We start from the raw sequence: 23,054 nt of genomic DNA on the forward strand, positions 1-23,054 counted from the left end.
CAGGGCAACAGGACATTATATTGTAATTACTTTTATACACTTTCATTTTTTGGTGTTACTGTTCCTTTAAGAACACTGTGCACACAGCCATATGACAGTTGGAAAAAAGCGGTTGGTCACTCTACCCAGAGTTGCTTCAGTGAGTGGTAGCGTTTCTAAAGCGTCTCCCAGTAAGAAGCGATTTTCAGGATTAATCCACTTGCAATGGATAGATCCCCCAAGCCTTCAACATCCTGTGGGCTCACGCGGAAGAGGAACATCAAGAAGGAGACAGAGGGGGCAGCTAAAAAGATCAAGCGCATGGGAACCAACGTGGAGGAGAAAAGCCAAGAAAGGCAAAAAGCGCAAGAGGGGAAGAAGAGGAAGAAGAAGGAGAAGAGGGAGAAGAGGGAGAGAGAAACATCAGAAGGTAAGAAGGATCAGATTAAACATCAATTTAATGTTAAAATGTATTCTCTCATCCTCATCTCTAAACTCATCCTACCTAGAGAGTTTTCCTGGCCCCTGCTAGTTTGTCAGTTGTGTCTAAAGACTATTTACTTTTCTAATTACACAAGAAATGCCAATCAAGAGGCAAATTTGGATGTAATTTGAAGGATATTTTCTATTATACTATTTTTTAACTTAATGTTGAAAGATCTGACACTCCTGTCTATCATGATATATCCATGACATGACCCAGTCAGTTAATACTTTCTCACTGATCCAATCTGCCTATAGCAGATATAGCTATAACTGCTTATACAAACATCTAATTGGTTGTTGTGGCTTACTGGTTGCTAGACTTGGGCAAATGTTTGCACTTTGTATTATTATTATACTGACAAAAAGATGCACTTAGGTGTCCCACCCAACACTATCACCACCAACTGACCTGCAATAACATGTAATTTTAGCACCTTAATCGATCTAAATCATTTTGCAATCCAAATTTAATGGTAAGCAGTTTAAATGTTTGACATTCAGCTTTAAAATTTTATATTGAGCTTTTAATTACCAAAATCAATGAGCAACCTGTAGACCTATGACTGCTGGTTATTTTATATATAAAATGTGTAAATATACACATACACCTGTATAAATGCAGGGAACTATTTACACCCACAATTCCTGTTATATTTAAACAACTGCATTTCTACAGGGACATCAGCCTCCTGGCAGAAATTGCCCATTGCTCCATCACACCCCACCAAGCCTTGTTATGGGCCAACCTTCCCTTAAACTCCTACACCTGAGCACAGTGTATTAGTATGGGATTGCAAGCTCTTTTGGGCAGGGCTCTCTTCACCTCTTGTATCAGTTATTGATTGCTTTATATGTTACTCTGTATGTCCAATGTATGAATCCCACTTATTGTACAGCTCTGCGGAATATGTTGGCGCTTTATAAATAAATGTTAATAATAATAATAATAATAATAATGGGACCTGTTACCCAGAATGCTCACGACCTGGGGTTTTCCAGAATTAGGGGTCTTTCCATAAACTGGGTCGCCATACTTAAAGTCTACTAATAAAAATAATTGAAAGTTAAATAAACCTAATAAGATTGTTTTGTCTCCAATAAGGATTAATTATATCTTCATTAGGATCAAGTACAAGATACTGATTTATTATTACAGAGAAAAAGCTTTTTTAAAAATCCAATTTATTGTATTAAAATGGAGTCTATGTCAGATTGCCTTCCTGTAATTCTGAGCTTTCTGGATAATGGGTTTCCAGATAACAGATCCACTACCTGTATAAATTAGGCAGACTAGGAAATATGGGCAAATTGACATTTCTGCAGATAACACTAAAGCATATGGTATATACCCACATACCTACATTAGCACTACTGCTCTGCTGAGTATAACTAGTGGAGCCTACTGGTACAGATCAAGTGGGAAGAGAAGGAGTAAGATTTGTCTTCCCAAAGCTGTGTTCTCAATCTGAAATACTAGATTCCTTCTGCAAGAACAAGAGATCACCATTTGTCTTACCAACCACCCTTCTTCATATTCCTTCTGTCTCAGCTTCCTCCCTCCCCACACAAGTAATAGACAAGTGTAGGAAGATGCTAGGCAGCAGCTCTATGGGCAGTTGGTCAAGTTGCAAGTTTGCAGCATAGTCTATTTATGGCATAGGGTTGGGACATTTTGGTCATAATAGAAGAAATCAAAAATCATTTATTGCTGGGGACCAAGGTCCTGAAACTGGGACTGGCAGTTTAAAGGGGAAGTTCACCTTGAAATTAACTGTACGTACAATGAAGTCAGTGGTATTCTATGACAAATTACATGTATTGATTATGTTCATTCTCCTCTGTATAGTCAGTTGTTATCTTGGGGACTCCATTGGTTTCACTTTAGATGGGAATTAGAATATTATTACAATAGCTTGAAGGCCAGAGACAATTTATCCCTGGAAAATATGGTGTGGGCGTATGGGAAACCAGGTACCTGAGTGAGTTGTAGATGTGAGATGTAGGACCTTAATGTAGAAGTGAGATGTAGGACTTGTGCTCCAGTGTATTACTATTAGGACATAGGGAATGAACTTAGGAAAGCTCCTCTTTATTCCAGATGCTGTATGTATGTGTCTAGTTTACCATGTTAAAAACAAAGAGACACCTTTTATTAATCTATGATCTATACCTCAAGCTTGTTACCCCTCACTCATGGGTCCTAATGCTAACTTGGATTTCACTGGACTGATCTACCTCATGCTGTAGAGCACCTACCCTCACTCCCCTCCTTTCAGGAAGTGGATTCAGGAGAAAGAACTAAATCAGAAGGATGTCTTGCAGTATATGTTAGCAATATGAATTATTAATAGTCTTTCCTCTCTTCCAGAAGAAGGAAGTGTAGTGAAGAGGCCTTGTATTCCAGCACAAAGGCCATATCCTAAAAACATCAAGAACTACGAGTTCCATGTAAAGCTGGGGAATGGAAACTTTGGCAAGGTAAGTGATTGGCTTTAATAGCTTCAATTAGATGAACTCCCTGTATACAATAGTGTTAGCTTGTATTTAGCCAGGTCCAGGGGTGGGACACCAGTATTTATGGCTCCAAGACAGCCGAAAAGCTTATAAGCTTCTTACGATTACATCTGTTGAAGGTGAGGCAGTGTTGTTGATGGCACGCAATGCTGCTTGAGGGAAGATGATGATAGGACCGATATGATAAAAGCAACAGTTTTAGAGCCCGCAGCAGGGAGCTTCTGTGTGTTAAAGTAAATTATTTTCATTTATACTGTTGGCACCTTTTTTTTTTTACATCCAGGCAGCATTTGGTATGATGAGACCCTAACAGACTCAAGGTCCACGCTCCCAATCAATATGCTGGGATGCATATACTCAAACTCACTATAACTCTGTTTTTCACAGCTTCATTTTGGTTATTAGTACAGTCAGACATTTCATGTGCCACATTTATAAATTTGCAGAACTATTTCAGATTTACACAAAGCCGTTTAGAACATTGTCTTAAAGCTTATGGCATTATCGCCTTATATGTCAAACCCAGAAAGATTAAGTTAAAGGTGATGTCCACCAAGTACAAATAATGACTTTTTTATATAATGTATCTTATTTATGAAATGTACAATATACACTTAATTAGAAAATGCCACTGGTTCAATGGTATTTGTAAATAAATCTCAACTGAAAGTCATTTCTGGCAGACAGAAACCAATTTTGTTAGCAATTACTAAGTAAATGTATTGGAATATTTAATGAATATGTAATTTGAATGATAATCATTTGGTCAGTGAATATTCAACAAAACAGTGCTACTGTCTATTTTACCTTTGTCAGGTTATGTTGGCGTCATTGAAGAACTGCGAAGAGAAAGTGGCAATCAAAGTGATTCGGAAGCAGCACAAGGAGGGAAATGATATCAGCAGATTCATCTTAGCTGAGTCCCGAACTCTCCGGATCACTGAAGGTTGTCCCTTTCTCTGCCACGGATATGCAGCTTTCCAAACTCAGGTACAACGTAGAGCCATTAAATTGCTACCGAATTTACATAAACAAGCGCACATCATTATACATTTTGTCACACTGGACCTAAAACCTGAAATTCTTTATTGGACCATTGCACCTCCCCACAATGCACGCAACCTTTCATGTGACTGATACAGGTCAGCAGAGCCCAGTAAGGGACACCACCTATGCAGGTCCAATGCTTGGGTGAAAGCAGTAAAAGCAAATTTCAAATGGAAATCTCCTATATAGCTAGGAACTGAGGATGGTAGTTGCCAAAATACCATTGACTGTATTTTAGATTTTTAAATTGTGAATTTTGGAGAAAATCTTTCCAAACTGCTGTAGTTCACATTGAAGAAGAAGAATAGCTTAAATCACTGAGGTGCCTAGTTGATAAGTGCCTCAGAAATTCTAGTCTCTTACCTCATACCAAGGGCTGGCACTCCCCTTCTTACAAAAAGATTCACCATGCAGGATAGTGTCTACTGAGCACTATGTCGCCATTTGTCTGGCCGTACATACACAGTATTCCCTCACTGAGGCTTGTTATTAACCCCCCAAATACACCAAATATATACTGCCTGCACCAGGATTAACCTCTGCTTGTTCTACACCAACCAACAGGGATGCAGGAGCAGTACATTGTGTGTGGGGGGTCATTTACAAACAGTGGGCAATTGGCACCTGGGTAGTAACTCATGGCAACCAATCAGATGAATACTTTCAGTGTTCAACCTGCAACCGCTGGAAAAATCTAACCACTGATTGTTATGGGTTAATGTGCAGGTGCAACTTTACTTAGTATTTATAAATGATCCCTCATGTGAGTTTCTCAGGCAACAGAGCAAAATTACAGATATTCCGGAAACTTTTTCTTTCATCTTGTATGATTTCTGCTTGTTAGTCCTCCCCGTATTTGGTTCTGCTTTAAGAACTAAGAAGGCCATGCACTCTCCCTTATTGTAATCTGGTAGTTCTGTGTTAGCAGCTCCCATGTGTCACTCTCTTCTCATTTATCTTTGTAACCAGCTGCATGCTTTCCTTGTCATGGAGTTTGCAAGAGGAGGAACACTAAAACAACTGATAAATAAGGAAGGTGGACTGAAGACGGACAGCATAAGGTAATGAACATCTCCCAAGGGCTACATGGGAAAACTGCTAGCTGTGTTTTAATTAAGAAATAAATATTACTAGGAATGTTCATTATTTTCTCCTAAACATCAATCAGTACCATTAGGATTTATGTGTTTTTGATGTCATGCTAGGCACTTAAGATTATTATGTCATCTTAATGGCACGCAGGGCAATTTCTGGTGTTTTTTCACCCCACCGTTTTCTTGCTCCATGGTAAAAGGATTTTTGTATGGGTGAGGTGGTCTTGTCCCCCTCCTACAGAACAAGAAAATGCTGGCATGACTAAATGCTGGAAATCACCCAGTGTGCCATTAGCCATAGTACTGAGTACAATAACACACCCCCAAGCACTGTGGGCACTGCTCATAGGTTTGGGCATTGGTATATTTTACATACCAATATGTTTTACGTGTGACTTTTACTTATATCATTGGTAGCTTCTATAGAAGTAAAACTGTGAATTATCAGTCCATCTGCACGTAAAGCATTTGCTGGTGTTTTACCAAGGGAAAGTGAAAAAACTCAGCAATTTATATGTGCATTTCTTCAGAATTTATTAAGTTTATTATATATTCCTGAATTTGAATCTGTTGATCTTTGTGATGCAACTGTTGCAATGTGTTCTTATATTGGTTTAGAGGCCGTGGTGGCATGTTAACAAAGGCATGTACAATAAAGATTTTAGTAACCTATTAAAGGACATGTAAAGCCTACATTTGCCTACAATGTATATCAGTTGGGCACGTCTCCCCCACCTAAATGGCATCATATGTACTTCATATATCCCCTCCGTTTGCAATCACCATCACATTTTCCTAAAGCAAATAGCAGCTTTCACCCAGTGGCCATTTTTCCTCTGATAAAGAATCAAATACATTTAAATCTGTAAACAGCACACACACAGACCCTTATTCCACATCCATTTCATCATGAATACAGGCTCACACAGGCAGAACTGTCTGATAAAAGTTCTGCTTTGTTTGAGCTGAGCTCAGGAGAGGAGGTTAGGAGAAAAAAATTGAAGCAGACAGCTAGAGCTGAGAACCAGCAATGCCATCTCTTTACTGGCTGCTAGACTGGGGGCGTGCTTATTCACCTGAGCTTAGAACAACTGAGCTCGCCCACAAGCCAGAAGTCAAAGCAACTTGGACAACAGAGTGGCAGGTATTGAAAGATTTCAAAGAGGCTGTGCACTGATTAAATTTTGTGTGTGGGGTTTTCATGTCTTTTAACTCATGGATGGTCTTTCATGAAGGTATTTTGGTTTGTGCTTTTATCATACCTTTCCCTAGGTTTTAAAATCTAAGGGCAGTCTAAGTGGAACTTCCTAGCTAAGGAGATGGTCTCTAATTATTATTATTTTCTGTTTTGCAAAAGATTCTATTCTGCAGAGATGATCATCGGGCTGCAGTATCTGCATTCACGTGGCATTGTGCACCGGTAAGTACAATTGTATCTCAGCCATAAACTCATGCTACTTTTTCAACTACTAACTATTATTATTACAACATATTATCCATGGCCCCAATACAGTTGCAGCTGCTATAGCTTTGCCCCTATGTTCTAACTTTTATTCTTTTCCTCCTCCTTTTCTTTCAGAGATCTGAAACCGGATAACATCTTACTCAGTGATGAGGGACACGTGAAAATCGCAGACTTCGGCCTGGTTGCAGAAGGAATGTTTACCAGCGACAGGAAGAATTTTGAGCCAGTAGGATACTTCACCTTCATGGCTCCAGAGGTGAGAAAGTTCATGTGCTTTTGCATATTAAATGTATATCAGATCTAGTCATCTAGTCTGCCTAATGTTGCAGGACTGTATTACAAAGGGTTAATTTGAGAAAGAGGTTTTAGGAATGCTTCTTCATTATCTGGAATAACATTTGTCTGATTTTCTAGATTTTTTCAGGGATTGGCTATGGCGCAGCAGCGGATTGGTGGGCATTTGCAATCACTCTTTGCAAAATGGCCACCGGAAGATCACCATTCTACGAGGGTATGACGTTGGAGAACCTGATGTATTCAGTGTGCTGTAAGGAGCCTTTATTTCCAGAGGGTGTCAGCGCTGAACTAAAAGAACTGCTACTGGAGGTGGGTATGAGTTTGTGCAGGAAAGTCACAGCTACAGTAACACAAAAGTTGAGAGGACAGAATATTTAAGAAAATGAATGTGCGTTGTTTGCTAGTAGAAGATGGGATGAATATATTTCCTTCCCCTATATACAGCCAGGCCCTCATCATACACACAGGCAGGGGCGATTCTCTACCCTTGGCCACCCTGAAGTGGACTTTCCAATGTGGCCCCCCCATGAAACCTGCAGTTCAGAAGCTTCTGAGCAGGTTAAAGGGGGTTGCATCACTTATAAAGAGAGCACAATAGTTCTTCAGCTTTTAAAGTGACGAAGAGTGGTTTTTTTTGCTGCCCCTGGTAACTTGTGGGGTGTTGCTGCCAATGACTGGTTGCTTTAAGTTGCTGCTTCAAGTCTAACTTGCCCAGTGTTAGGAAATGAACCTGAGGATCTTTTGTCTGATTTGGGCATTATTGGCCATAGAAATGATCCCTCTCTAAGGGCTCTGGCACACGAGGAGATTTGTCGCCGGCGATTTTTAAAAGAGCGATTTGGCGACAAGACGCCAATGCTAAATCAATGGAAATCGCCAGCGTCAAAACATACGAGGCTACTTCAAACCGCCTGCTGTTTCAAATCGCACACAGACCCTTTTCTGAGCGACCTGAGTAAACATGAGGGGGGGTTAACTGTTGAGTGTACCATGGGTAGCAGATCGCCTGGAGCTCAACTCACATGAAATCTCTTTGTGGGTATTGTCGTGGCGACTTGTCGCCATAGCGCCAGGGGGAAAAAACGCAGGCGACAAATCTCCTCATGTGCCAGAGCCCTAAAGTGACTAGTGTAAATGAGGCCTCAAATGAGGTTGAAGTTTGGAGGCAATAATCAGCCGTACACTACATGCAAGCCAGACAGTGTTCTCACAGACAATTCCTACTATTTGCTGTGGGTAAATGTACCTGGGTTAAATGTTTTGAGTCATTTGCCACCTTGGTGTTTGTGTAGCCAATTATCCATTTGTTTTTCCCTTTAGCTTTTAGAGAAGAATCCAGAAAAGCGCCTGGGCACCAAAGGGGACATAAGGAAACATCCATTTTATAGATCTATTGATTGGACAGCATTGGAGGGCAAGAAGATACCACCTCCTTTCCAGCCAGTAAGTAGATCACTGCAGTAGCCCCCATAGGAGGAAACATCATTATATTATCAGACTTGCTCTGGTGGCTTGTGACCTGGGCAGGGGGGGCATGTTACTTTAACAGCTCAGGATCTAGAGTGCCATTAAGCCACCACTGAATATGTAAAATACTTTTTTACCAACTAAATGTCAAAGCATTCACCCGCTCACCCCACTTCATCTATTTCATTTCTCTCCTCATTCCTCTATTGTAAGTCCTGTAAATAGCTGTAAGTGGCAGAATTGTACAGGTATGGGACCTATTATCTAGAATGCTCGGGACCTGGGGTTTTCCAGATAAGGGGTCTTTCCGTAATTTGGATCTCCATACCTTAAGTCCACTGAAAAATCATTTAAAGATTATTAAACCCAATAGGATTGTTTTGCCCCCAATAAGGATTAATTATATCACAGTTGGGGTCAAGTACAAGGTTCTGTTTTATAATTACAGAGAAAAAGGAAGTCATTTTTAAAAATCAAAATTATTTGCTTATAATGGAGTCTATGGGAGATGGCCTTTCCATAATTTGGAACTTTCTGGATAACGGTTTTCCGAATAATGGATCCCATACCTGAACTGTACTTATGCACCATGCTTCTTTCCGGTTCTTGATAACCAATCACTACCATTTTCTGTAATACAGCAGGTACTTTGTCCTACAGTACTCTGCCTGTTCAGTTTTTTCAGGAAAGGACAGGAAGGTACATGCCTGAGACTCCTGCCAGACTATGACAAATCTACTAGGTGCTTGGTTGATACTGTTCTAGCCAGGGCAGGAGTTAATCTCTCATTTGAGGCACTGTATAGTACATAGAATATACCTGATAACTCTGCATCTCCAGCAAACTGGCACCATATTGGCCTTTATTTAAGCCCTACAGACTGTAGTTAGATTGATATAAAACAAATTAATGTGCATGTTCTTTCTTGCAGATACCAACTGTGGATATCACTGCAGTGTGCAAAGAATCACTATCATTCTTAGAAGAGGCAGACTGCATCAGTGCATCAGGTTGTATAGAAAGGATTCAGGATCTCTCATTCCTGAGTCCCACTTGGGAAAAATCTGGGGTGCCCTTTTGCCCCCACCATCTGTCCTCCAAACCTCAGTCCCGCACCAACGGCCTGCCCCTCCTTAAGCCCACATCTTCAGCTATACCCTCCAGCTATGCCCTCTCCATCTTGGGCCCTGCCACCGGCCCTCTCCATCTTGGGCCCTGCCACCGGCCCTCTCCATCTTGGGCCCTGCCACCGGCCCTCTCCACCTTGGGCCCTGCCACCGGCCCTCCCCTCCTGGGCCCTGCCACCGGCCCTCTCCACCTTGGGCCCTGCCACCAGCCCTCCCCTGCTGGGCCCTGCCACCGGCCCTCTCCACCTTGGGCCCTGCCACCGGCCCTCCCCTCCTGGGCCCTGCCACCGGCCCTCTCCACCTTGGGCCCTGCCACCGGCCCTCTCCACCTTGGGCCCTGCCACCGGCTCTCTCCACCTTGGGCCCTGCCACCGGCCCTCCCTTACTGGGCCCTGCCACCGGCCCTCTCCACCTTGGGCCCTGCCACCGGCCCTCCCCTCCTGGGCCCTGCCACCGGCCCTCCCCTCCTGGGCCCTGCCACCGGCCCTCCCCTCCTGGGCCCTGCCACCGGCCCTCCCCTCCTGGGCCCTGCCACCGGCCCTCTCCACCTTGGGCCCTGCCACCGGCCCTCCCCTTCTGGGCCCTGCCACCGGCCCTCTTCATCTTGGGCCCTGCCACCGGCCCTCCCCTCCTGGACCCTACCACCGGCCCTCTCCACCTTGGGCCCTGCCACCGGCCCTCCCCTCCTGGGCCCTGCCACCGGCCCTCTCTATCTTGGGCCCTGCCACCGGCCCTCTCCACCTTACGCCCTAACATCAGCCCTCCCCTTCTGGGCCCTGCCACCGGCCCTCTCCACCTTGGGCCCTGCCACCGGCCCTCCCCTGCTGGGCCCTGCCACCGGCCCTCTCCACCTTGGGCCCTGCCACCGGCCCTCCCCTCCTGGCCCCTGCCACCGGCCCTCTCCACCTTGGGCCCTGCCACCGGCCCTCCCCTCCTGGGCCCTGCCACCGGCCCTCCCCTGCTGGGCCCTGCCACCGGCCCTCTCTATCTTGGGCCCTGCCACCGGCCCTCTCCACCTTGGGCCCTAACATCGGCCCTCCCCTTCTGGGCCCTGCCACCGGCCCTCTCCACCTTGGGCCCTGCCACCGGCCCTCTCCACCTTGGGCCCTGCCACCGGCCCTCCCCTGCTGGGCCCTGCCACCGGCCCTCTCCACCTTGGGCCCTGCCACCGGCCCTCTCCACCTTGGGCCCTGCCACCGGCCCTCCCTTGCTGGGCCCTGCCACCAGCCCTCTCCACCTTGGGCCCTGCCACCGGCCCTCCCTTGCTGGGCCCTGCCACCGGCCCTCTCCACCTTGGGCCCTGCCACCGGCCCTCCCCTCCTGGGCCCTGCCACCGGCCCTCTCCACCTTGGGCCCTGCCACCGGCCCTCCCCTCCTGGGCCCTGCCACCGGCCCTCTTCATCTTGGGCCCTGCCACCGGCCCTCTCCATCTTCGGCCCTGCCACCAGCCCTCCCCTCCTAGGCCCTGCCACCGGCCCTCTCCACCTTTGGCCCTGCCACCGGCCCTCCCCTCCTGAGCCCTGCCACCGGCCCTCTCCATCTTGGGCCCTGCCACCGGCCCTCCCCTGCTGGGCCCTGCCACCGGCCCTCTCCACCTTGGGCCCTGCCACCGGCCCTCCCCTCCTTGGCCCTTCCACCGGCCCTCTTCATCTTGGGCCCTGCCACCGGCCCTCTCCATCTTGGGCCCTGCCACCGCCCCTCCCCTCCTGGGCCCTGCCACCGGCCCTCTCCACCTTGGGCCCTAACATCGACCCTCCCCTCCTGGGCCCTGCCACCGGCCCTCTCCACCTTGGGCCCTGTCACCGGCCCTCTCCACCTTGGGCCCTGCCACCGGCCCTCTCCACCTTGGGCCCTGCCACCGGCCCTCCCCTGCTGGGCCCTGCCACCGGCCCTCTCCACCTTTGGCCCTGCCACCGGCCCTCCCCTCCTGGGCCCTGCCACCAGCCCTCCCCTCCTGGGCCCTGCCACCGGCCCTCTCCACCTTGGGCCCTGCCACCGGCCCTCCCCTCCTGGGCCCTGCCACCGGCCCTCTCCACCTTGGGCCCTGCCACCGGCCCTCTCCACCTTGGGCCCTGCCACCGGCCCTCCCCTCCTGGGCCCTGCCACCGGCCCTCTTCATCTTGGGCCCTGCCACCGGCCCTCTCCATCTTCGGCCCTGCCACCAGCCCTCCCCTCCTAGGCCCTGCCACCGGCCCTCTCCACCTTTGGCCCTGCCACCGGCCCTCCCCTCCTGAGCCCTGCCACCGGCCCTCTCCATCTTGGGCCCTGCCACCGGCCCTCCCCTGCTGGGCCCTGCCACCGGCCCTCTCCACCTTGGGCCCTGCCACCGGCCCTCCCCTCCTGGGCCCTGCCACCGGCCCTCTTCATCTTGGGCCCTGCCACCGGCCCTCTCCACCTTGGGCCCTAACATCGACCCTCCCCTCCTGGGCCCTGCCACCGGCCCTTTCCACCTTGGGCCCTGTCACCGGCCCTCTCCACCTTGGGCCCTGCCACCGGCCCTCTCCACCTTGGGCCCTGCCACCGGCCCTCCCCTGCTGGGCCCTGCCACCGGCCCTCTCCACCTTTGGCCCTGCCACCGGCCCTCCCCTCCTGGGCCCTGCCACCAGCCCTCCCCTCCTGGGCCCTGCCACCGGCCCTCTCCACCTTGGGCCCTGCCACCGGCCCTCCCCTCCTGGGCCCTGCCACCGGCCCTCTCCACCTTGGGCCCTGCCACCGGCCCTCCCCTCCTGGGCCCTGCCACCGGCCCTCTTCATCTTGGGCCCTGCCACCGGCCCTCTCCATCTTCGGCCCTGCCACCAGCCCTCCCCTCCTAGGCCCTGCCACCGGCCCTCTCCACCTTTGGCCCTGCCACCGGCCCTCCCCTCCTGAGCCCTGCCACCGGCCCTCTCCATCTTGGGCCCTGCCACCGGCCCTCCCCTGCTGGGCCCTGCCACCGGCCCTCTCCACCTTGGGCCCTGCCACCGGCCCTCTCCACCTTGGGCCCTGCCACCGGCCCTCCCCTCCTGGGCCCTGCCACCGGCCCTCTTCATCTTGGGCCCTGCCACCGGCCCTCTCCATCTTGGGCCCTGCCACCGCCCCTCCCCTCCTGGGCCCTGCCACCGGCCCTCTCCACCTTGGGCCCTAACATCGACCCTCCCCTCCTGGGCCCTGCCACCGGCCCTTTCCACCTTGGGCCCTGTCACCGGCCCTCTCCACCTTGGGCCCTGCCACCGGCCCTCTCCACCTTGGGCCCTGCCACCGGCCCTCCCCTCCTGGGCCCTGCCACCGGCCCTCTCCACCTTGGGCCCTGCCACCGGCCCCCCCTGGGCCCCACCGGCCCTCCCTCCTGGGCCCTGCCACCGGCCCTCTTCATCCTGGGCCCTGCCACCGGCCCTCTCCACCTTGGGCCCTGCCACCGGCCCTCCCCTCCTGGGCCCTGCCACCGGCCCTCTCCACCTTGGGCCCTGCCACCGGCCCTCCCCTGCTGGGCCCTGCCACCGGCCCTCTCCACCTTGGGCCCTGCCACCGGCCCTCCCCTCCTGGGCCCTTCCACCGGCCCTCTTCATCCTGGGCCCTGCCACCGGCCCTCTCCACCTTGGGCCCTGACACCGGCCCTCCCCTCCTGGGCCCTGCCACCGGCCCTCTCCGCCTTGGGCCCTGCCACTGGCCCTCTTCATCCTGGGCCCTGCCACCGGCCCTCTCCATCTTGGGCCCTGCCACCAGCCCTCCCCTCCTGGGCCCTGCCACCGGCCCTCTCCACCTTGGGCCCTAACATCGACCCTCCCCTCCTGGGCCCTGCCACCGGCCCTCTCCACCTTGGACCCTGCCACCGGCCCTCCCCACCTGGGCCCTGCCACCGGCCCTCTCCACCTTGGGCCCTGCCACCGGCCCTCTTCATCTTGGGCCCTGCCACCGGCCCTCTCCATCTTGGGCCCTGCCACCAGCCCTCCCCTCCTGGGCCCTGCCACCGGCCCTCCCCTTCTGGGCCCTGCCACCGGCCCTCCCCTTCTTGGCCCTGCCACCGGCCCTCCCCTCCTGGGCCCTGCGACCGGCCCTCCCCTCCTGGGCCCTGCCACCGGCCCTCCCCTCCTGGGCCCTGCCACCGGCCCTCCCCTCCTGGGCCCTGCCACCGGCCCTCCCCTCCTGGGCCCTGCCACCGGCCCTCCCCTCCTGGGCCCTGCCACCGGCCCTCTCCACCTTGGGCCCTGCCACCGGCCCTCCCCTGCTGGGCCCTGCCACCGGCCCTCTCCACCTTGGGCCCTGCCACCGGCCCTCCCCTCCTGGGCCCTTCCACCGGCCCTCTTCATCCTGGGCCCTGCCACCGGCCCTCTCCACCTTGGGCCCTGACACCGGCCCTCCCCTCCTGGGCCCTGACACCGGCCCTCTCCACCTTGGGCCCTGCCACCGGCCCTCCCCTCCTGGGCCCTGCCACCGGCCCTCTTCATCTTGGGCCCTGCCACTGGCCCTCTCCACCTTGGGCCCTGCCACAGGGCCCAGGAGGGGAGGGCCGGTGGCAGGGCCCAAGGTGGAGAGGGCCGGTGGCAGGGCCCAGAAGGGGAGGGCCGGTGGCAGGGCCCAAGGCGGAGAGGGCCGGTGGCAGGGCCCAGGAGGGGAGGGCCGGTGGCAGGGCCAAAGGTGGAGAGGGCCGGTGGCAGGGCCCAAGGTGGAGAGGGCCGGTGGCAGGGCCCAGGAGGGGAGGGCCGGTGGCAGGGCCCAAGGTGGAGAGGGCCGGTGGCAGGGCCCAGCAGGGGAGGGCCGGTGGCAGGGCCCAAGGTGGAGAGGGCCGGTGGCAGGGCCCAGGAGGGGAGGGCCGGTGGCAGGGCCCAGGAGGGGAGGGCCGGTGGCAGGGCCCAGGAGGGGAGGGCCGGTGGCAGGGCCCAGGAGGGGAGGGCCGTTGGCATGGCCCAGGAGGGGAGGGCCGGTGGCAGGGCCCAGGAGGGGAGGGCCGGTGGCAGGGCCAAGAAGGGGAGGGCCGGTGGCAGGGCCCAGGAGGGGAGGGCCGGTGGCAGGGCCCAGGAGGGGAGGGCCGGTGGCAGGGCCCAAGATGGAGAGGGCCGGTGGCAGGGCCCAAGATGAAGAGGGCCGGTGGCAGGGCCCAAGGTGGAGAGGGCCGGTGGCAGGGCCCAGGAGGGGAGGGCCCGTGGCAGGGTCCAAGGTGGAGAGGGCCGGTGGCAGGGCCCAGGAGGGGAGGGTCGATGTTAGGGCCCAAGGTGGAGAGGGCCGGTGGCAGGGCCCAGGAGGGGAGGGCTGGTGGCAGGGCCCAAGATGGAGAGGGCCGGTGGCAGGGCCCAGGATGAAGAGGACCGGTGGCAGGGCCCAAGGCGGAGAGGGCCGGTGGCAGGGCCCAGGAGGGGAGGGCCGGTGTCAGGGCCCAAGGTGGAGAGGGCCGGTGGCAGGGTCCAGGATGAAGAGGGCCGGTGGAAGGGCCCAGGAGGGGCCCTGCCACCGGCCTTCTCCACCTTGGGCCCTGCCACCGGCCCTCCCCTCCTTGGCCCTGCCACCGGCCCTCTTCATCTTGGGCCCTTCCACCGGCCCTCCCCATCTTGGGCCCTTCCACCGGCCCTCCCCATCTTGGGCCCTGCCACTGGCCCTCTTCATCTTGGGCCCTGCCACCGGCCCTCTCCACCTTGGGCCCTGCCACCGGCCCTCCCCTCCTGGGCCCTGCCACCGGCCCTCTCCACCTTGGGCCCTGCCACCGGCCCTCCCCTCCTGGGCCCTGCCACCGGCCCTCTCCATCTTCGGCCCTTCCACCGGCCCTCTCCATCTTTGGCCCTGCCACCGGCCCTCCCCATCTTGGGCCCTTCCACCAGCCCTCACAATCTTGGGCCCTGCCACCGGCCCTCTTCATCTTGGGCCCTGCCACCGGCCCTCTCCACCTTGGGCCCTGCCAACGGCCCTCACCTCCTGGGCTCTGCCACCGGCCCTCTCTACCTTGGGCCCTGCCACCGGCCCTCCCCTCCTGGGCCCTGCCACCGGCCCTCTCCACCTTGGGCCCTGCCACCGGCCCTCCCCTCCTGGGCCCTGCCACCGGCCCTCTCCACCTTGGGCCCTGCCACCGGCCCTCTCCAGCTTGGGCCCTGCCACCGGCCCTCTCCACCTTGGGCCCTGCCACCGGCCCTCACCTCCTGGGCTCTGCCACCGGCCCTCTCCACCTTGGGCCCTGCCACCGGCCCTCCCCTCCTGGGCCCTGCCACCGGCCCTCTCCACCTTGGGCCCTGCCACCGGCCCTCCCCTCCTGGGCCCTGCCACCGGCCCTCTTCATCTTGGGCCCTGCCACCGGCCCTCCCCTCCTGGGCCCTGCCACCGGCCCTCTCCATCTTCGGCCCTTCCACCGGCCCTCTCCATCTTTGGCCCTGCCACCGGCCCTCCCCATCTTGGGCCCTTCCACCAGCCCTCACAATCTTGGGCCCTGCCACCGGCCCTCTTCATCTTGGGCCCTGCCACCGGCCCTCTCCACCTTGGGCCCTGCCAACGGCCCTCACCTCCTGGGCTCTGCCACCGGCCCTCTCTACCTTGGGCCCTGCCACCGGCCCTCCCCTCCTGGGCCCTGCCACCGGCCCTCTCCACCTTGGGCCCTGCCACCGGCCCTCCCCTCCTGGGCCCTGCCACCGGCCCTCTCCACCTTGGGCCCTGCCACCGGCCCTCTCCAGCTTGGGCCCTGCCACCGGCCCTCTCCACCTTGGGCCCTGCCACCGGCCCTCACCTCCTGGGCTCTGCCACCGGCCCTCTCCACCTTGGGCCCTGCCACCGGCCCTCCCCTCCTGGGCCCTGCCACCGGCCCTCTCCACCTTGGGCCCTGCCACCGGCCCTCCCCTCCTGGGCCCTGCCACCGGCCCTCTTCATCTTGGGCCCTGCCACCGGCCCTCTCCACCTTGGGCCCTGCCACCGGCCCTCCCCTCTTGGGCCCTGCCACCGGCCCTCTCTACCTTGGGCCCTGCCACCGGCCCTCCCCTTCTGGGCCCTGCCACCGGCCCTCTCCACCTTGGGCCCTGCCACTGGCCCTCCCCTCCTGGGCCCTGCCACCGCCCCTCTCCACCTTGGGCCCTAACATCGACCCTCCCCTCCTGGGCCCTGCCACCGGCCCTCTCCACCTTTGGCCCTGCCACCGGCCCTCCCCTCCTGGGCCCTGCCACCGGCCCTCTCCACCTTGGGCCCTGCCACCGGCCCTCCCCTGCTGGGCCCTGCCACCGGCCCTCTCCACCTTTGGCCCTGCCACCGGCCCTCCCCTCCTGGGCCCTTCCACCGGCCCTCTTCATCCTGGCCCCTGCCACCGGCCCTCTCCATCTTGGGCCCTGCCACCGGCTCTCCCCTCCTGGGCCCTGCCACCGGCCCTCTCCACCTTGGGCCCTGCCACCGGCCCTCTCCATCTTGGGCCCTTCCACTGGCCCTCCCCTCCTGGGCCCTGCCACCGGCCCTCTTCATCTTGGGCCCTGCCACCGGCCCTCTCCATCTTGGGCCCTGCCACCGGCTCTCCCCTCCTGGGCCCTGCCACCGGCCCTCTCCACCTTGGGCCCTGCCACCGGCCCTCTCCATCTTGGGCCCTGCCACCGGCCCTCCCCTCCTGGGCCCTGCCACCGGCCATCTCCACCTTGGGCCCTCCCCTCCTGGGCCCTGCCACCGGCCCTCTCCATCTAGGGACCTGCCACCGGCCCTCTCCATCTTGGGCCCTGCCACCGGCCCTCTCCATCTTGGGCCCTGCCACCGGCCCTCCCCTCCTGGGCCCTGCCACCGGCCCTCTCCATCTAGGGACCTGCCACCAGCCCTCTCCATCTTGGGCCCTGCCACCGGCCCTCTCCATCTTTGGCCCTGCCACCGGCCCTCCCCTCCTGGGCCCTGCCACCGGCCCTCTCCACCTTGGGCCCTGCCACCGGCCCTCCCCTCCTGGGCCCTGCCACCGGCCCTCTTCATCTTGGGCCCTGCCACCGGCCCTCTCCACCTTGGGCCCTGCCACCGGCCCTCCCCTCTTGGGCCCTGCCACCGGCCTTCTCTACCTTGGGCCCTGCCACCGGCCCTCCCCTTCTGGGCCCTGCCACCGGCCCTCTCCACCTTGGGCCCTGCCACTGGCCCTCCCCTCCTGGGCCCTGCCACCGCCCCTCTCCACCTTGGGCCCTAACATCGACCCTCCCCTCCTGGGCCCTGCCACCGGCCCTCTCCACCTTTGGCCCTGCCACCGGCCCTCCCCTCCTGGGCCCTGCCACCGGCCCTCTCCACCTTGGGCCCTGCCACCGGCCCTCCCCTGCTGGGCCCTGCCACCGGCCCTCTCCACCTTTGGCCCTGCCACCGGCCCTCCCCTCCTGGGCCCTTCCACCGGCCCTCTTCATCCTGGGCCCTGCCACCGGCCCTCTCCATCTTGGGCCCTGCCACCGGCTCTCCCCTCCTGGGCCCTGCCACCGGCCCTCTCCACCTTGGGCCCTGCCACCGGCCCTCTCCATCTTGGGCCCTTCCACTGGCCCTCCCCTCCTGGGCCCTGCCACCGGCCCTCTTCATCTTGGGCCCTGCCACCGGCCCTCTCCATCTTGGGCCCTGCCACCGGCTCTCCCCTCCTGGGCCCTGCCACCGGCCCTCTCCACCTTGGGCCCTGCCACCGGCCCTCTTCATCTTGGGCCCTGCCACCGGCCCTCCCCTCCTGGGCCCTGCCACCGGCCATCTCCACCTTGGGCCCTCCCCTCCTGGGCCCTGCCACCGGCCCTCTCCATCTAGGGACCTGCCACCGGCCCTCTCCATCTTGGGCCCTGCCACCGGCCCTCTCCATCTTGGGCCCTGCCACCGGCCCTCCCCTCCTGGGCCCTGCCACCGGCCCTCTCCATCTAGGGACCTGCCACCAGCCCTCTCCATCTTGGGCCCTTCCACCGGCCCTCTCCATCTTTGGCCCTGCCACCGGCCCTCCCCTCCTGGGCCCTGCCACCGGCCCTCTCCACCTTGGGCCCTGCCACCGGCCCTCCCCTGCTGGGCCCTTCCACCGGCCCTCCTCTCCTGGGCCCTGCCACCGGCCCTCCCCTCCTGGGCCCTGCCACCGGCCCTCTCCACCTTGGGCCCTGCCACCGGCCCTCCCCTCCTGGGCCCTGCCACCGGCCCTCTCTATCTTGGGCCCTGCCACCGGCCCTCTCCACCTTGGGCCCTAACATCGGCCCTCCCCTTCTGGGCCCTGCCACCGGCCCTCCCCTCCTGGGCCCTGCCACCGGCCCTTACCTCCTGGGCCCTGCCACCGGCCCTCCCCTGCTTGGCCCTGCCACCGGCCCTCTCCACCTTGGGCCCTGCCACCGGCCCTCCTCTCCTGGGCCTGCCACCGGCCCTCTCCATCTTGGGCCCTTCCACCAGCCCTCACCATGTTGGGCCCTGCCACCGGCCCTCTCTATCTTCGGCCCTTCCACCGGCCCTCTCCATCTTTGGCCCTGCCACCGGCCCTCCCCATCTTGGGCCCTTCCACCAGCCCTCACAATCTTGGGCCCTGCCACCGGCCCTCTCTATCTTTGGCCCTTCCACCGGCCCTCTCCATCTTGGGCCCTGCCACCGGCCCTCTCCATCTTTGGCCCTTCCACTGGCCCTCTCCATCTTGGGCCCTTCCACCGGCCCTCTTTACCTTGGGCCCTGCCACCTGCCCTGTTTTACAGGCCAGCACCATCACTCACTCACTTCAGTCACTCACCAATGGCTGTTTCACTGTTAGTGGGTAGCACTTAGTATTGTACTGGGGGCAGAGATGCTAGGTGACCAATAGGGCGTGTGATGGAGCCTGTGGTACATGATGAATCTATGAGATGATTTCATCTCTCCTGCTGATGCCACAAGCTTTATAGTTACTGGCACCTCAGCAACTCACCTTTCGGTGCAATTACATAGGCTGCCTGCATCATTTCTGAGCCATTTCTTTCTTTTCTTTTACTTTTGGCCTGGTTTGTGCTTTTATGACTTTTTTGTGGGTGAATCAACATAATTGTGGTGCAGCTTTTGTATTTGGTGTCATGATGTAAAAAAAATAAGCCACAAATGTATTGCATCTCATTCTATCTAGGAGAAGTTGCAAATATTCTGCAGGTTTTGTTATTCTCTAGGATTTTGGTAAAAATCAGACCAAATGTCTTTTTCCTTTCTTCCATGCCAAAACGCGGACTTTTACGAGGAATTGCATCCAGAATTCTGCATACAGTAAAGCAAGGATAGCGCCTCTAAATGCCAAAAGGTATTGTTTTATTTAGGAGAAGTTTGTCTTTCATATATGCTTTGGTTTGAACGTTTCTATGAGAGTTGCTTGTCAAAATTACCTTTAATCTGAGTTATAAAATAATGGATTGAAAAAATGTGTTCATACACTGATACAAATTCTCTGCGTTTTGTTAGAATGTCGTTATCCGAGAAACAATGGCGCCTCTGGACACCGTGTGCAGACCTGGAGCAAATAAGCAGCCTCACATTCCAGTTGTGCAAGTAGAAAGCCATGGATTCAAGCCTAAGGAACCACTTGCACAATGAATCACACACAAACCTACTGATCTGACTTTCCAAATCCCACAGACAGGAATGGGAAATTACTTGTTTCTCCTCATTTTCTGTGTTTATTTCTTTTTTCCATTTTGATCTAATCATTGTTTAACTATTGATTCCCTTTTCCTGTAAAACTTTTATAAATGAATAAAAAAATGAAAAAGAAAAGGAAAGGTATCTGAGTTCTTACTGACAGTTATGGCCCAGCTAATAACCTGGAGTTTGTTCCTAGAAATAGTAAATTTGTGGGAGGATATTAGTTACATGTTATAGTTATATAGTTATATTGGGCAAAGCCAGCGACATGTTTAGCTATTTCACTGAGGTGTAATATTCTATATTCAGAGGAGCACAGACTGGGAACTGGTGGCAGGGCTTGGAACTAGGAGTAGGCAGAACAGGCAGCTGCCAGGGAGGGAGCAAGTACCTCTTGGCCCGGTTGGTTCCCTTGGTGCAGTAGCTACAGGTAACCATGTAGAAAAAATGAACTTGTACTGTGCTATTTGTAAAGTGATGCTCGTAATATTTCATGGGGGTCACAGTGCAAAGGGGTGCTGATTTTAGGCATTGATTGTCATTACTATAGAATTTTGCTTAGTAGAATGGAGTTACATTGCTATAACAGAGCTCCAGACACTAATAGACATCTTTCCACACTGCAGCTTGGTATTATCACGAGTCAGAACTTTTCTTTTATGGCCAGAGGAACTGCTTGAGGAAACAATAGCAGCACGCACCTTTACTGCAATTGAAACATTTTATATCATGGAAATTAAATGGATGCAAATATTGTGGGTATTGTCTCCATTTATTAATGGTACTTGTGCCCTAGCACAATCCTGCAACTTGCATATAGTGGCACTACCCTGAACATAATGGTAATTATAGTGCTCCCACAAACAGGCATAGCTGCCATCAGAAACTTTAGGGCCCTGTACAAGTTATTTATATGGGGCCCCATGAACAGAAGCACGCAGTACCAACATTATGGTCACGCTCCTTGTGCAATATAAACAGCTGATGTTACTCTATAATAAGCAGTTCATATAAAGTTTTCCATTGAATAATGTGCTAAGGCTAATGCGTATGGTGTATATTTTCAGCAAGCCGAAAAACGATTGGCGAGAATATAAACCATACGCTTTTACCTGTGGCTGCACCCAAATGAATGGAATACACTGAAATCCGCATAAAAATGTGAGAAAATGCAAAGTCTCACTTTTTTTGTGGATTTCGGCTACATGTGCCTGCACTGAAGCATATTCCATTCATTCGGGTTCAGGCACAGGTAGGAGCGTATGGCACATATTCTCAGCATTTCTCAGCTTGCTGAAAATATGCGACATACGCAATGTGTGGCATGAGCCTAAGAAACCTATTATTGGGGTTCAGTGGATTTTGCCCTAAAATTAACCTGCTCCTGCTCTGTGCTGTCATTGCTTGATATGAAAGATAGGTAAGTTTTTGCATAAGTTACATAAACTGCAGAAGTTTAGGGGCCCAATGATATTGATTTAAAAAGGATTTTAAGACATTTACTGCAGTCCCATTTAGTTCAGTCCTATCTTATTTGTAGTATGAATGCACTTTATCCTTTCTGCCTTCTGTGATACCCATAAAGGGAATGGCAATATAGCACTGTTTACATCTTGAATCATTTTAAAATTATCTTTTTCTTTCCATACTTCCTTGCTGTGTGGTCCATCTATTACCTGTACCAGGAAGGGAAATGTCTCCAGTACACTTAATGATCTTTACTGTTTTGCATGTATTTGATTTCAGATAATTAAAATTGACTTTTTTCCCATCTTATGTATTTTGTAGAGCTAAAGGAAAGCAAGCAGATCTTATCAATCACAAAGGTTTTCAGAGTTGAGAAGATTGGTTCCCTGCCCATAACCATACGGTCTATGAAAATTAATGGTTACAGCTGCCAAGGCTTTGGTTTTGAAGTGCTGGACTGCCATGCCTTTTCTCTCAACCAAAACTCATCTAGAGAAATTAGTATTGTGTAAGGGTTTTTCAATTATTTTTGCCCAGTTTGTATAGCTAGGTCATTAACCTGGATATTGCCAAATTTAAATAATACTGTAGAAGAGTAAAAAACTGTTTCCCTGTTACAAGCCACATGTTTAATATTTCAGCACTTTTTTTCTCCCTTGATGCATGGAGAGTTAAAACTGAACCAGTAAGAAATGGTGGGAATACAGACTGTCCAGAAGCTAGGAAGTGTCCTGTTTGACTGCCTTACTAATGTTGATGCCTAAAACAAGTCTATATTTTCCATCCTCACAGTATAGTTGCAGTGCCAGTAGTAGATGAGAATTCTGCCGTTAGCATGGAAACTTAATTGCATGTGTGAGAATTATTCAGAAATCATTAACAGCATGCCTTAGCAAATATTTAATGCCACACTATAATTTAGCTTCCTAACATACAGTGGCTTGCAAAAGTATTCGGCCCCCTTGAACTTTTCCACATTTTGTCACATTACAGCCACAAACATGAATCAATTTTATTGGAATTCCACGTGAAAAACCAATACAAAGTGGTGTACACGTGAGAAGTGGAACGAAAATCATACATGATTCCAAACATTTTTTACAAATAAATAACTGCAAAGTGGGGTGTGCGTAATTATTCAGCCCCCTTTGGTCTGAGTGCAGTCAGTTGCCCATAGACATTGCCTGATGAGTGCTAATGACTAAATAGAGTGCACCTGTGTGTAATCTAATGTCAGTACAAATACAGCAGCTCTGTGACGGCCTCAGAGGTTGTCTAAGAGAATATTGGGAGCAACAACACCATGAAGTCCAAAGAACACACCAGACAGGTCAGGGATAAAGTTATTAAGAAATTTAAAGCAGGCTTAGGCTACAAAAAGATTTCCAAAGCCTTGAACATCCCACGGAGCACTGTTCAAGCGATTATTCAGAAATGGAAGGAGTATGGCACAACTGTAAACCTACCAAGACAAGGCCGTCCACCTAAACTCTCAGGCCGAACAAGGAGAGCGCTGATCAGAAATGCAGCCAAGAGGCCCATGGTTACTCTGGGGGAGCTGCAGAGATCTACAGCTCAGGTGGGGGAATCTGTCCATAGGACAACTATTAGTTG

At 54.4% G+C, this 23,054-nt stretch overlaps 2 protein-coding genes across 2 annotated transcripts in view; both read left to right on the forward strand.

Moving 5' to 3' along the window:
- Positions 1 to 19,925, forward strand: LOC116411986 (protein kinase C delta type-like). The gene is made up of 11 exons (XM_031904737.1): positions 1 to 409; positions 2,834 to 2,943; positions 3,796 to 3,969; positions 4,996 to 5,087; positions 6,478 to 6,540; positions 6,700 to 6,841; positions 7,000 to 7,191; positions 8,203 to 8,325; positions 9,281 to 9,594; positions 19,508 to 19,601; positions 19,794 to 19,925. Exons 1-11 carry the CDS (start codon positions 205 to 207, stop codon positions 19,923 to 19,925), a joined length of 1,641 nt encoding a protein of 546 aa, XP_031760597.1. The 5' UTR covers positions 1 to 204.
- Positions 18,659 to 23,054, forward strand: part of LOC100488648 (transmembrane protein 131-like) — a 10,757-nt gene continuing 6,361 nt past the window's right edge. The window contains exons 1-2 of the mRNA XM_031895483.1: positions 18,659 to 19,635; positions 19,794 to 21,948. Coding sequence (XP_031751343.1) covers positions 21,749 to 21,948 — 200 coding nt within the window. The 5' untranslated portion in view covers positions 18,659 to 19,635; positions 19,794 to 21,748. The remainder of the gene's footprint in view (positions 19,636 to 19,793; positions 21,949 to 23,054) is intronic.

This window comes from Xenopus tropicalis, chromosome 1 (assembly GCF_000004195.4).
Source record: "Xenopus tropicalis strain Nigerian chromosome 1, UCB_Xtro_10.0, whole genome shotgun sequence".
NCBI lineage: Eukaryota > Metazoa > Chordata > Amphibia > Anura > Pipidae > Xenopus > Xenopus tropicalis.

Excerpts from the sequence above, each read along its gene's own strand:
- LOC116411986 (XM_031904737.1), top strand. The coding sequence starts at position 205 with ATGGATAGATCCCCCAAGCCTTCAACATCCTGTGGGCTCACGCGGAAG. Across the intron at positions 5,088-6,477 it reads CTGAAGACGGACAGCATAAG|ATTCTATTCTGCAGAGATGA; the intron begins GTAATGAACATC and ends GTTTTGCAAAAG. Across the intron at positions 6,541-6,699 it reads TCACGTGGCATTGTGCACCG|AGATCTGAAACCGGATAACA; the intron begins GTAAGTACAATT and ends CTTTTCTTTCAG.